The 13,288-nt window shown below is 46.4% G+C and overlaps 1 protein-coding gene across 5 annotated transcripts in view; it reads left to right on the top strand.

Moving 5' to 3' along the window:
• ADGRL1 (adhesion G protein-coupled receptor L1) overlaps positions 1-13,288 on the top strand; it is a 129,556-nt gene that overhangs the window by 99,807 nt on the left and 16,461 nt on the right. For all 5 annotated transcript variants that reach the window (XM_081850276.1, XM_081850278.1, XM_081850275.1 and 2 more), the window contains 10 exons: positions 1,960-2,760; positions 4,471-4,785; positions 5,328-5,431; positions 5,556-5,741; positions 7,015-7,053; positions 9,234-9,417; positions 11,407-11,529; positions 11,667-11,872; positions 12,181-12,351; positions 12,757-12,966. In XM_081850276.1, coding sequence (XP_081706402.1) covers positions 1,960-2,760; positions 4,471-4,785; positions 5,328-5,431; positions 5,556-5,741; positions 7,015-7,053; positions 9,234-9,417; positions 11,407-11,529; positions 11,667-11,872; positions 12,181-12,351; positions 12,757-12,966 — 2,339 coding nt within the window. The remainder of the gene's footprint in view (positions 1-1,959; positions 2,761-4,470; positions 4,786-5,327; positions 5,432-5,555; positions 5,742-7,014; positions 7,054-9,233; positions 9,418-11,406; positions 11,530-11,666; positions 11,873-12,180; positions 12,352-12,756; positions 12,967-13,288) is intronic.

The following is a 13,288-nucleotide window of genomic DNA, read 5'->3' as shown; positions in this document are numbered from 1 at the left end:
GAGGTGCGGTTAACAAGCACACTGTGCAGCCCTTTAAAGCCCACAGCCTGGATTTAGTGTGATGGCTCCTATGGCTCCTCTATGGCCGCTCAGTAACACTGTTCTGTAATAGACAAGGTGAATTCTCTGCTATGATGCTGCTCTCCTCACCCCACCCCACCTGCTCCTTCCACCACTAAATGCTTTTTTTCTCCCAGCCTTGCTCCAGCTAACCGGAGGCAGACACTTGCAGAATGCCTAGCCTGATTTGTCTTCCTTTCAAACTTTTTCCTCCCGGCTTTTCCCAAGATTCCAGGCTGCCAAGTGGGTGGTTGTGGGTGGAAGGGAGGGCTTTCCTTTCCCATCTGCCCAGGTCTCCCTCCCACTGTCACATCACTCCTTCCACCCCCTGCCATGTGCACTAGTCTCATGTCCTTTGCTGATGTGAATCAAACCTGGCTGATAAGTTGCTCCAGTGGCACTCAGGATATGGGGGAAGCAGAAGCTGTTGGTTACTTCATCCTTCTGCTACAATACCTTTAGTTCTTCTTTTCAGAAGGGATCCAGTCCCTCAGCTAATCTACAGCTCTCTGTCCCCAGGGATTGAAAAATAGTCTCTTTCAGCAGGAAGAGGAAACACCCAATCTTTCATATTCAGGGGGATTTTAACTGGCCAAACATTGGATCTTTCTTATGCTTGTTTTTCATTCCCCAACGTCCCGTTGAACAGTGTTTTGATATCAGTAGAGGAAATCTAGGGCTGGAAGCCCCTCCCCTTTCCCACCCCCCTACCCATGGGAAGGCATTCCCACGAAGCTGTTCTAAAGTTGCAAAAAAAGTCTAATCCATTCCATGAAAGTTGGAAGGGTTGAAACAGCTATTTCAAGAACACTTTAAGTTTCTAAAATTGAATTAGAAATCCCTGAGAGAAATTAGAACTATAAGAGTCAGATGCAAAAATAGGGACCAATTTCCATTTGTCTCAGTGCTAACACAACTGGAATTTAAGTGTTGCATGGCGGCTGGCATAAATTAGCCTTGATCCATAGTGAAACAGTAATTCCCTTTGAACATGGAACAGGATAGCTTTTGGATCGTCTTACCAGCCTTGACGGTACTCCTTTGCAGCTCTAAAGGAGCTCCATAGGACAAGCAACCCCAGCTGCTTCTAGAGCAAGTGGAACAGAAACTCTGTAGGAGTCCAGTTGAGTAAACAACAAACATGTCCCTCCTCTAGAGAGACTCATAGAATACTCGGCTCCACCAGCCCCTCAGACCAGATAAGCATACACTACTCAATGGATCCCATAGGACAAACAGCCTCACAGCTCCATACTGAGCCCTTCATTTTTGAAAATCTGATTTCCATAGCGTTAGGTGGTATGGCCCCATTTGCTCCAATGTAGAGCATCTGATTTAGATGATGCAGGATTTAGCTGGTGCCAATTGCTTTCCCATAGCTGTTAAACTGTTGCTGTGTTGACTTCTAGAAGGTGATGCAGAACATGCAACCAGAGAGTAGGGGCTAGAATTGTCAGTTCAGCAACACTCCTGCTCAGATTCATGGGTTTCCCAGATGCTGCCACTCAGATCTCTGCAGGGAAACAATCTGACATCCTCTGCTTAATGCCAGAGAATGTAGCAAAAGAAAGGGAGGGAAGGTTTGGAACCCCTAAATTCCCTTTTTAATTTGATCCGGAGAAATTGTTTCTTTCCTCTGATGCTCCCCTGCCCCCAGTATTTATTTAACTTGTCACTGAGCCGTCTCTGCTCAATAACAGATAAAAGTCTCATGATTGCAGCTGCTCTCAAAACTCAGCGCGGATTTCACTTCTCCTGCCAACAGCCTTTTACAAATTTATCCTTTCTTCTCTCTTTCTCTTTCTCTTTCTTTTTTTTTACCTCTTGCTCTGTCACATTCTTTCTGGATTTCCCCCCTTTTACCCAATCACCCTTTCCTCCCTTACATCCCCTCCCTAGTATTCGTTTGCCCGGGGACACTGCACAAGATCCTGGAACCTACCTCGGCTCATGAATCAGAGCATCAGTCTGGAGCCTGGTGCAAGGACCCTCTGCAAGCCGGAGACAGAATATACGTCATGCCATGGATCCCATACCGGACAGACACGCTGACAGAGTATGCCTCGTGGGAGGATTATGTGGGTGCCCGGCACACCACCACTTACCGCCTGCCCAACAGGGTTGACGGCACAGGTTTTGTGGTATACGATGGAGCAGTCTTCTACAACAAGGAGCGGACGCGCAACATTATCAAGTATGATCTGCGGACGCGCATCAAGAGCGGAGAGACAGTCATCAACACAGCCAACTACCATGACACCTCGCCCTACCGTTGGGGCGGCAAGACTGACATTGACCTGGCAGTGGATGAAAATGGGCTATGGGTCATCTATGCCACTGAAGGCAACAATGGCCGGTTAGTGGTGAGCCAACTGAATCCTTACACGCTGCGCTTTGAGGGCACGTGGGAGACCGGCTATGACAAACGCTCAGCATCCAATGCCTTTATGGTGTGCGGAGTCCTCTACGTGGTGCGGACAGTTTACGTGGACGATGACAGTGAAGCAGCTGGTAACCGTGTTGACTATGCGTTCAACACCAATATGAACCGGGAGGAACCCATCTCGCTGACCTTCCCAAACCCCTACCAGTTCATCTCCTCCATTGACTACAACCCTCGTGACAACCAACTTTATGTGTGGAACAACTACTTTGTCCTGCGCTACTCGCTTGAGTTTGGCCCACCTGACCCAAGTACTGGTGAGACATCATCCTTGCACCTGAACATGGGGTGGGGTAGAGAAATCGTCACGGACTTGAAATCATGGGCCCTTGGCTTCTCCTCCCATTTTCCATTGGGTTGTCAAATACATTAGGGGACAAAAAAAGCCGTGTTCATTTGCTTAATGCCTATTTTTAATTGTACATTTCTGCAAATACAGCATTCACTTGAAATTACTTCTTAAATACATGTATATTTAAAATATATACATTATACTAAAGATGTATAGGCAATCCCAAATGTACTGCTTAAGAGTGATACATTTTCACTTGAGCTAACCACCAACACACACTCTTAAGGTACTCGGCGAGCAATCTCAAGTTATTGAGCCATTGTCTCTCCCAACTTCTACTGTTCAATATCTCTGCGATCCTCTGCCATCCATCACATTTCAGGAAACATCCAACTATATAATGGCAAGTTCATCTTACAAAGCAAGGCTTCAGTCCCAAAGCTGACTTTTGAAAATATATTTCATTTTTGCCATTTTGCCACAAGCAGGTCTTTTAGTTCCAGTCGTACAGTAAGCATCAGAGAATCTGCTCAGTTCAATTCAAACTCTCTGTGACCCCAAAAGAATTAATGTGTGCCTGAAATTCTGACAGTTAGCATCACGTGGAGTTTAAATTGACAGAGATGGATTGTCTGATGTGCAATATTTGGCAGAAGCCTGGGGTCTACGAAAACTAATTCCTTGAAGCTGGACTGAAGGGGGGAAAATCTGTGCTTATTTTGAATACAGGAAATTCAAGATCAGTCATGCCCAGGTGCAGTGGCAGATTCAGATTTGTTTAGCGCAATATGCAGCTAATTTGTTTCTCCGTTCGCCCCCATTGCACAGCTGCTGCCTGTGCAACACTAACGGTTAAACTTGAATAAGGTTACATTTGCATGTACAGGTTACTTGCAGGGTTGGGGTGGGGAAGAGCAAAATGTAGCCTTCTTTTACCTTGGTCACCAGATGTTGCCCTTTAAACCTGGGGTTGTAGCAAAAGAAAGGCAGTCACAGCTCCTGCCACCCACCCCCTCCTTAGACCTGCTGCCTGGCCCCTTCAAACAGGTCTCCAGGTGTGCCAGGAAGCACAACAGATCCTGGAGTGTGTATTCACAACAGGGCTCTGGAGTGGAATAGTTAGGAGAAGCTGCATCTGCCTTTTCTTCCACTTTAGCTGATATTTAAAGAGTTTGGCCAAGGTACCAATCCTGGTCAGGTTAAAGAGAACAAAAGGTGATTACTTTCAGAGTGAACAGAATTTTGCTAAACTTCCCAGATAGAAACAATTCCATTGAAATTGAGCATTTGGTTAATTAAAAATACTTGGTTCTGAGGAAATGTCATTCAGCATCATGCTCATGAATACTTCTTTTAACATTTAAAATGGCAAGTGAGGATTTAGCCCTTTGTGTCCCATCCCTTCAGGAAGGACCTGGCAGATATATACTTTCAGAGATGTGAAGAATTTAGTAGGGACTTGTCAAGCTAACTGGTTAGAGACCTTTGCTTTAATGCAAATCAAAAACCAATGCTACCTAAGAGCATAGGAACCTGCCTTATAGTGCGTCCAACTCTTTGGTTTTTCTACCTCAGATAAGAAAAGGTACTTTTACTCTGTGTGCAGCATGTGGTGGCTGAACCTGTGGGGATATTTTGTACGTGGGTGGAAATCTATTTGCCTTTCTACCCACAGGCCCTGTCACCTCGACACCCCTCAGCACTACAACCACCATTCGTCCCACCACCATCACCAGCACAGTCTCACCTGCCGCTACAACAACAACACGGCAGGTGCCCCTCACCACCCACCCCATAGGTGCCATAAACCAGAAGGGTACAGAGCTTCACCCAGTCACCGCCATAATGCCCAGCACCCGGCGTCCACCAGCAAACAATCAGCACGTCTCTCCAGAGCTCTTCTGCGAGGCCAAGGAGGTGCGGCGTGTCCAGTGGCCAGCCACACAGCAAGGCATGCTGGTCGAAAGGCCTTGCCCTAAGGGCACACGAGGTAATGAGCTGGCTTCATTTGAGTCCTAGAGGCATCAAGATGCACCCAGTTTCAAATGGGAGAAGCTGGGACTCCGGCAGAGTGTATTCTCACCAATACACTCCGGCAGAGTGTATTCTCGTGCAAGGAGCAAATGGGGCTTACAGGATATTGCCTGTGACCCCACAGCACTCAGCTCAAGGAAAGTGTGACAGCTTGAACTGTTGCTATGACTTAATTCATTCACACAACTTTCTGCAATGTGAACTCAGAGCTGGCAATTCTCAGTGGGATGAATTGGTTCTGCCATCCCCTGCTAACAGAACTCATCTTGTTATTGCCACAGTACTAAGCCATTTATCCCCACTCTGTACTCCTTGCTATATTAGTTAGATGTGAGAACTGGATTGTCAAGGAAGAGAGCTCTTCATTCACTACTAAGGTTATGATTGCTCTCTGAGACCCTTAATCTCTGGTCTAGTTTTGGGATAAGGTGGGGGTGGAAGGGGGAAACCAAGCAGCTGGAAGCTGACTGAATTCTCCCCCTGCTTTCCCATGCACAGGTATTGCTTCCTTCCAGTGTCTTGCTTCGGAGGGAAACTGGAACCCACGGGGGCCTGATCTGAGCAACTGCACAAGTCCTTGGGTCAACCAAGTGGCACAGAAGGTATTGCTTTCCCCTTCCCATTACAGTGGTCTTCACTCAGACAGTTCACATTTGGGCTTCATGCATGCACAGCTCCTTTTACCTGCCTGAGGCCAGTCTGCATTCCTTTCCCCTCCTTTGGCAGATTAAGAGTGGAGAGAATGCAGCCAATATTGCCAGTGAGCTAGCCCGGCATACGCGTGGTGCCATCTACGCTGGAGATGTCAGCTCCTCTGTCAAACTAATGGAGCAGCTCCTGGACATTCTGGATGCACAACTTCAAGCGCTACGCCCTATTGAGAGAGAGTCAGCTGGCAAGAACTACAACAAGGTGCATAGTAGTTTAATGGCTTAGATCAGAAGTTTTCAACCTTTTTGAGTCCCACTGGCCAGCCCCAGAGGAACCATTCACCTGGGGAGCTTGTAGTCAGGGCTGCTGCAACAAACAGCTGTGCAAGACTTTGAGAGGCAGAGACACAAGAGGGCATCAGAGGAGGGAGGGGAGAAAAGAGGGGCAGAGGCCAGTGTTGCCTGTGACATCCCTGACCATCATTCAAGGCACCCCAGGGTGCCACGGCACACTGGTTGAAAGCCACTGGCTTAGATAGTGGTTCTAGGGCTGGCAGGCAGGGAGCCTGACCCCAGTTCAAGCAAAAAATTGGTCTTGGGAGGGGGGATAGCAATTCATCAAGTAAAGCTTTTTGCATGGTGAAGGTGTCACTGGTTGGATTTCTGCTTGTTGCACAGCTTTTAAAAGTACAAGAGTCGAATAGGAAAAAAGATGGCAACATGGTGTTGGGGGACAAGGACTGGTAAAGGAGGATTGGTGCTTATAGGCATTGGGAGCAATGCATGTTGAGGCAGAAGGATGCCACTGAGAGTGAAGGGTTGGAGCTACAAACCATGAACCTGCATTCAGGTTTTACAATAACCATGGGAGCTAGAAATGAAAGCTGAGATCTTTGAGCTTAGTGAAAAATTCTAGTTCTGTAATGGATGCCCTATTTCAGGGGTCGCCAACTCCCAAGAGACTGTAATCTACTCACAGAGTTAAAAACTGGCAGTGATCTACCCCCTTTTTGGGGTTCAGGTCAAAGTTGTTGAGCTTTTTTAGGGGGAGCCAGTTATCTGCCACAGATGTCCAGTGATCTACCAGTAGATCACGATCTACCTGTTGGACATCCTTGCCCTATTTTATTATGCTGTGTGATGCAATCCTAATAACAAAGTTCCCTATACCCACTTCTTAATAAATAATCTGATGTGAGACTATTCAGCTTATGCTGAAAATGGCTACTTTTGAGGTGCAGTCCACCAAATGCTGCTGCTGTACAGCCACTCAAACAGTCTTTCTAGCAAATGTAAAAAAATCTTATCTAAATGTCCAATAAGGTGTTGCTTTGGATCCACACTTTCATTCAGGATATGCCTTCATTATCTCTGCCTGTTGATGAGTGAGTTCATGGCCAGAGCAAATGTGCTTAAGATCCCCATTGAACCTATCCCTGTGGACCCTTCTTGCAGAAATTACGTTCTAATCATTTTCTCTCTCTTTGTCCACCTGAACCATTGCTTACTTTGGGCATGGCTGTATCACCCTGCAGATGCACAAGAGAGAAAGGACATGTAAGGACTATATTAAGGTGAGTGTGGTTAACAGGTCCTGTGGTTGAAACCCAGATAGGAGCTGCTACCCAAGAAGCAAAGTTTTTCTCACAGAGAATCTCACAGAGCAATCCAGGTCCTCAGTCAAACATGCTTGAGTGGAGCAGAGCTGTCCCCATGGGCAAGGCATGTCCCAAAGCCCCTGTCCAGATGATGGGTGGGCTGGTATTAACCAGTGGAAACTCCCTAAACACAGATGGGGCAGGACCTCAACAGAAATGGGCCCAATCTGGGCCTCTTTAATGCATCAGCATGGGAGCTGTCACAACACAGGGCCATTTTAGAGTATGGATTCATCCAGACTGCATTATTAGGCACAGGTCTGCACTTTAAAGTTCTGTGTCTGAGCATTTTTTTATTTTTTGGTCCTAACATTTTCCCTGGGAAAACCCACTTCCACCTTCCTTTAAAAATCATGACAGATGCCCATTCCATAACTGGAGGTGGTGGAGGAAGAGAAAACACATATTCAAAGAATATAACAAAACAATATTTATTTTTTATTTTACTCTAAGAACACCACATAAAGACAACTCTCATAATACTAAAGGAAATCATGGTACATTATCATTATATTTCTGGTTCCAATAATGTACGAATAATAGCAGTTTTCAACAGTACTATCCATTTGTTGTTGATTTTCTTTTACTCTGATATAATTGGATAGCTTCATCATTTCAGCTGTTTTCCATAACTTCCCTAAATAGTCATCAAGTACATAATAAATTCAGCTACATTTTAAAAAGGAAAAGCACGAAATGACAGGGCATTTCTGTGGGCACATGGGTGATAAATACGTGCTCTAGTGAAGAAATAATACAACGGAGAAGTGTTCAGACTCTAAAATGTGAAGGGAGAAAAGCAACCTAAAACAGTTATTGTCAGAGCCACCCTGGGTCCCAGCTCACAAGAGACCAAAGTCCAGTCCAAGCTATATACAAAAGGTTTTATTGAAGATCATTGTCGTCATTACATCCAAACTCCGTGGCTCCGCATCTGTTACCCTTAGATGTTAGAAGTCCCCTCTGAGTCCGTCCCTCCCCTGCACCAATTTAAGAGGCTTGTGCTGCTCCACCTTTTCCTCTCTTTCCTTTTCCGCAGGGTCTTCCTGCCCCCCTGTGTTCCCTCCTTCCGGGACTCCCCAGAGGCTGAGTCTTCTCCTGCCTGCTCCCCCCTCCTTCGTGCTTTGGCACCAGGCTCCTCCCCAGAGCTCTCCCCACTTCCGCGCGCCTCCACATTTGAACTTGGCGCGCGTACGTTGCTCCTGACCTTCCTTTCAACAGCCACACTGCTCCCGGTACTGCTTTCCGCCCCTTCCGGCAGGACGTCTTGCCCCGATCTCCTTCCCCCCTCTGCTCCTTGTTCTGTTCCTCCCGACACACTGGTAACTCCACCCTCTTCACTCCGTTCCGGTGGAGAAGCCGGTCCCGATCTCCAACTCCCACTGGCGGTTCCCCCTACGTTCCCCTGCTCCTGACTGCTTCCCCCTTGGGCTCCCCTTGGCTTGACCAGGGGGGCTCCCTTTTGGGAATCCTCCGATTCACTGGACGGACTCATGGACCATCTCGGGTCATTGTCGTCCTCTTCCTCGTCAGCCTGGAATCCTTCTCCCTCACTCTCGGTCTCCTCCCTCCTCTGCGCCTCTCTCCCTGAACCCCTGACAGTTATAAATGGCATAGACATTTAGATACGGGATTGTTCTGCTCATCATTGAGCTCAACAAAGGCAATATCTAGTAGGTGCCTGTGCAATACACATAACTGCATTACCAAAGGCAGTTGATTGCAATGCCTGTGCTGTTCAGGGGAAGAATTGCTTTTTCCCAGCTATGGAATATTTGGAAAATACTATACCCCCTTACAATGGAAGGGCTGCTTGGAGGGAGAATGTCTAATTCCTATACAACAAAGGAGTAACAAATACGTGGTTCATGCACAATTTTTTATTTTATTTTTTAAATCCCAATACTACTTGTAAAATTATACTCAAAGCAGCCAGGAAAGAATAGTCAGGTGGTGACAGCAATGCCACCACACAAAAACACACGAATGTTTTCTCTCTGTGAGAGGAGGCATCTGTAGCTGGTTTATTATACAATGGGAAGCTAGAGGAAGGGGGGGGTGCTTCCATCCTCTCTCAGAACTCTGTGTCATTCTAGGCTGTGGTGGAGACGGTGGACAACCTCCTGCGACCTGAAGCTCTAGAGTCATGGAAGGACATGAATGCCACAGAGCAAGTGCACACAGCCACAATGCTCCTTGACATCCTGGAGGAGGGAGCCTTCCTACTGGCTGACAATGTCAAAGAGCCAGCCCGTTTTGTCACTGCCAAGACTAATGTGGGTAAGTCTTTGATGCTGGGCTCACATAGAAGAACTAAAGGGGGAGGCTGTTATCCCTACTCAGAGACCCCAATATTTTGCTTCAAAATTTTGCATTGAATGGAGCAGACACAGTGCCTGAGCCTTCTAAATGTAGAGAGGGAGAAATATCAAATACTGGTAGTAAAGGGAAGAGCTGTCATTTAAGTATGGAAAAAGTCCTTATTTATAAGCACTGGGGATGTCCTTAAAGCACGTCTACTGCTACCATGCAAATGTACCATGGAAATCTGTTGTGTAGTGCATTGGACAAATTTCTTACCTAAACATTGCTGCCATTTAGAAAGTTGCACAGATTCTGATTCCTTAGGAGTTCCTATATGTCCAGTAAGAGGTATGTGTGCATTAGTTACTCAGGACAATGTATATGCAGGGTGCACACACCATTTCCCTTGTGAAAGCAATGTCTTTAAGAGAAATTTGCTGGCTGTGGTGGCCACGGATGATAAAAGCTGGAGTCCAGTAACATCTGGAGAACCATATATTCCCAATCCTTTCTCCTTGCCTGCTGTGACGACACCAAACCATACTGTTGTACCTGGAGAACCTTCAAGAGGGCAGAGCTTCACTGAAGAAACCCAACCCTAGTGCTACACTGAAGACAGTTCTCCTGGGCAGCAGAGTGAAGAGGTGCAGTTTGAGGTGCTGAAGCAAGTAGAGATGAAAAGGGCAGGAGGAGCTGGAGCATATGGAGGGAAGAGAAGGCTGGAATTAGGGGAGGCAAAAAGAGATAGAGTATACGGGCAAAAGGGCGAGCAATGCGAGGAGGGAGAGATGGATGTCCTCTCCGCCCCCCCACCCGCTAAATTCCTAGTGCATTTCCCTGCACACATTTATATAAGCACTGGTCTTGTGTGGGTCTCTTGTTCCTGCTGGATTTCCAATGCAGCTCTCTTCTATGGCTGTGCACACACTGAAAGTCCCACATACCGACAGGCACTGTACTGCTTAATAATACATGTCAGTATCTGTTGATGTTCACTCTAAATTGTTTGGCTCTTGCACAAGAAGAAGGAACTGCTTATGGCAGAAGGTAAGGCTGAGGCAAAAACTATAAAATTACATCAGGGAACCAATTAAGCATGTTAGCCTGCACTATTGAAGGAGGAAAAACCCACCCATGTTTTATGCCTTGGATAACCACTAATGAGATATAATCCATTAGTACAACTATTGCCAAACCTTTCAACAGCATCATCCAAACCATTTTATTACAAGTGAGCATTCTACCAGGTGTTACTAGCTTGGTCAGAACTGTCAAAGAATCTAGACAATTATGGTTGTGCAAGCTAATTCTCTTTTTGTGCAGACAATTCTAGTAGTCATGTTCTTCAGCGCTATAAACTGACAGCTTTCTCAAGCATCTTCGGGGGGGGGGGGGACTTTCATTTCTGGTAGAAAACCTAACCCAAAGCTCTTAAAACAAAACATAAAAGCCGAGTCTTCTGAAAATCCTCTCTTGTATGTCACTGCTGCTTGGATTAAGTGACCCCAGAGCAGCAGTGCAAGCAATAAAATTCCAAAATAGCTCAGGCTATTTAGACAAAGAAAGAGAACAGCAATTCATAAGTGAGTGGAAATAACAAATCAAAGGAAGAAACAGGCAGAAGTGGTACAGATGCCTGCACAGAATTTTTGCATTTAGCACATTACTTCACCATAGAGATGTGGGCAAAACAAAACAAAAACTATCGCCAAATATAGTGTTAGCAGCCACAAAATAGGGATGGCAATTTGGTGTCCACAGAGCATTTCGAGGACAGATGTATAATTTGAAACAGGCTCGTTCCATGTCTGCTCAGGTAGTCCAGAGATGTGGTAACATATGAAAGGTATATGCTCCGCTTATGGGGCGGGGAATCAAATTAAAAAGAGGATAATTAAAAATTGTTCTGAATATTGTGCCTATGTTTCCTGCTTGTATTCATCTCGCTCTTCCTCCTCATTGCAGTGCTGGAGGTGTCAGTGTTGAATACAGAGGGGCAAGTGCCAGATATTGTTTTCCCACATGAGTATACCACCAAGAATTCCATCCAACTCTCAGCCAACACTATCAAGCAAAACAGTCGTAATGGTGAGCGGGGAACGAAATTCGGGGAGGAAAAGGGACGCCAGGATCTCAAAGACCTTTTCTCTAATGTGATGAGAACCACATTTGCCTCTTTTTGTGGTGCAATATCATGGCCCTGATTCCCTTTCTTCTCTCTTCAGGGGTGGTCAAGGTTGTCTTCATTCTCTACAAAAATTTGGGGTTTTTCCTCTCTACCGAGAATGCCACCATCAAGCTGGGTAGTGAGGTTGGTTCAATTAGCCCCTCACTTGTTGTCAACTCACAAGTTATTGCTGCCTCCATCAACAAGGAATCTAGCCGCGTCTTCCTGATGGACCCCGTCATCTTTACCCTCTCCCACCTGGAGGTGAGACTTGCGTGACATCTGGAACCAGTGTGCTCATTCCCCCATTTTGGGCACATCCTAGGGCATGCCCCACTATGGCACTTGGTGGCCTGTATCCTATTTCTGCACACATACGCCCAACATTGGAAACTCTATGCTTTGTAAGTGCATTGATGCTGATGTTTTGATTGTGTACCAATTCACTCCCATTCTCTCCAGAATGAATCATTTTCCTGTATCCCAACTTCTCAAAGCCTAGGGCCCCTCTACTGCTCTGGGTTCACCCCACGTAATTGACGATTCTTACAGGCATATTTTTTTCCATGTAGGAGAAGAACCACTTCAATGCCAATTGCTCTTTCTGGAACTACTCAGAGCGCTCTATGATGGGTTACTGGTCCACGCAGGGCTGTCGGCTGGTGGAGACCAACACGACCCACACCACCTGTGCATGCAGCCATCTCACCAACTTTGCTGTGCTCATGGCACACCGTGAAATTGTAAGAATATCATTCCCACTGATGGGGGCTGAGGGAAGATGCTCCAGAATGGTTGGGGGGCAGAGAGAACTGGTTTTCTGCCACTGTCAAGGTCCCCCTTCCAGTTCATTATGCACCCAGTATCTTCTTGTCCATACGGGTAACCCAGAAAATCAGGGTGGTCATTATTATTACATGAAACACTGGGAGTTGGTTCTTTCCCTGTTCGTAATAAAGATGCACTGGATTAACAATTACTTGGAGGGTGGCAATTTATTAGATGGAGACAGTCCATTGGCAGAGGACGGTAAATTAAGTGCTACCAGTATTACAGTCAACCTAAAATTTCAACTCTACAACAGGGGAGAGTACATAACAGGAGAGGAAAGCTGTGCACATCTAGCCTCATTCCGCTTTTCCTTTCAGTACCAGGGCCGCATCAATGGGCTGCTGTTGTCTGTCATCACGTGGGTGGGCATTGTGATTTCCCTGGTCTGCTTGGCCATTTGCATCTCCACTTTCTGCTTCCTGCGTGGGCTGCAGACTGACCGTAACACCATCCACAAGAACCTCTGCATAAATCTCTTCATCACTGAACTCCTCTTTCTCATCGGCATTGATAAGACACAGTATGAGGTGCGTGACAATCTCCCCTCAGAGCAACACCAAAATCACCACGGCATATTCCTCTGCATGGAGGGAGTTGAGAGAGTCACCAAGGGGCATGTGGTACAATAGGACAGGATGGAGATCCCACTGGGGAACATTTGACTTTGCCAAGTCAGTGCAGCCACAGGGGGGAGGGGGTAACAGGAAGGGGATATCTGCAGGAAGTTTCAGCTCACTCTAGAGCAGACTCAGTTTACCAGGCATGGGCATGTGCTTGTTTTGTGACAGAAGCAACACCTGGGAAGTGGACAGTTAACACAATTGTTCCCCTCTGCTTAAGTCACCACTG

Source organism: Podarcis erhardii (assembly GCF_964252035.2).
Source record: "Podarcis erhardii genome assembly, chromosome: 2".
Lineage (NCBI taxonomy): Eukaryota > Metazoa > Chordata > Lepidosauria > Squamata > Lacertidae > Podarcis > Podarcis erhardii.
This window is presented reverse-complemented; position numbering and strand designations above follow the sequence as displayed.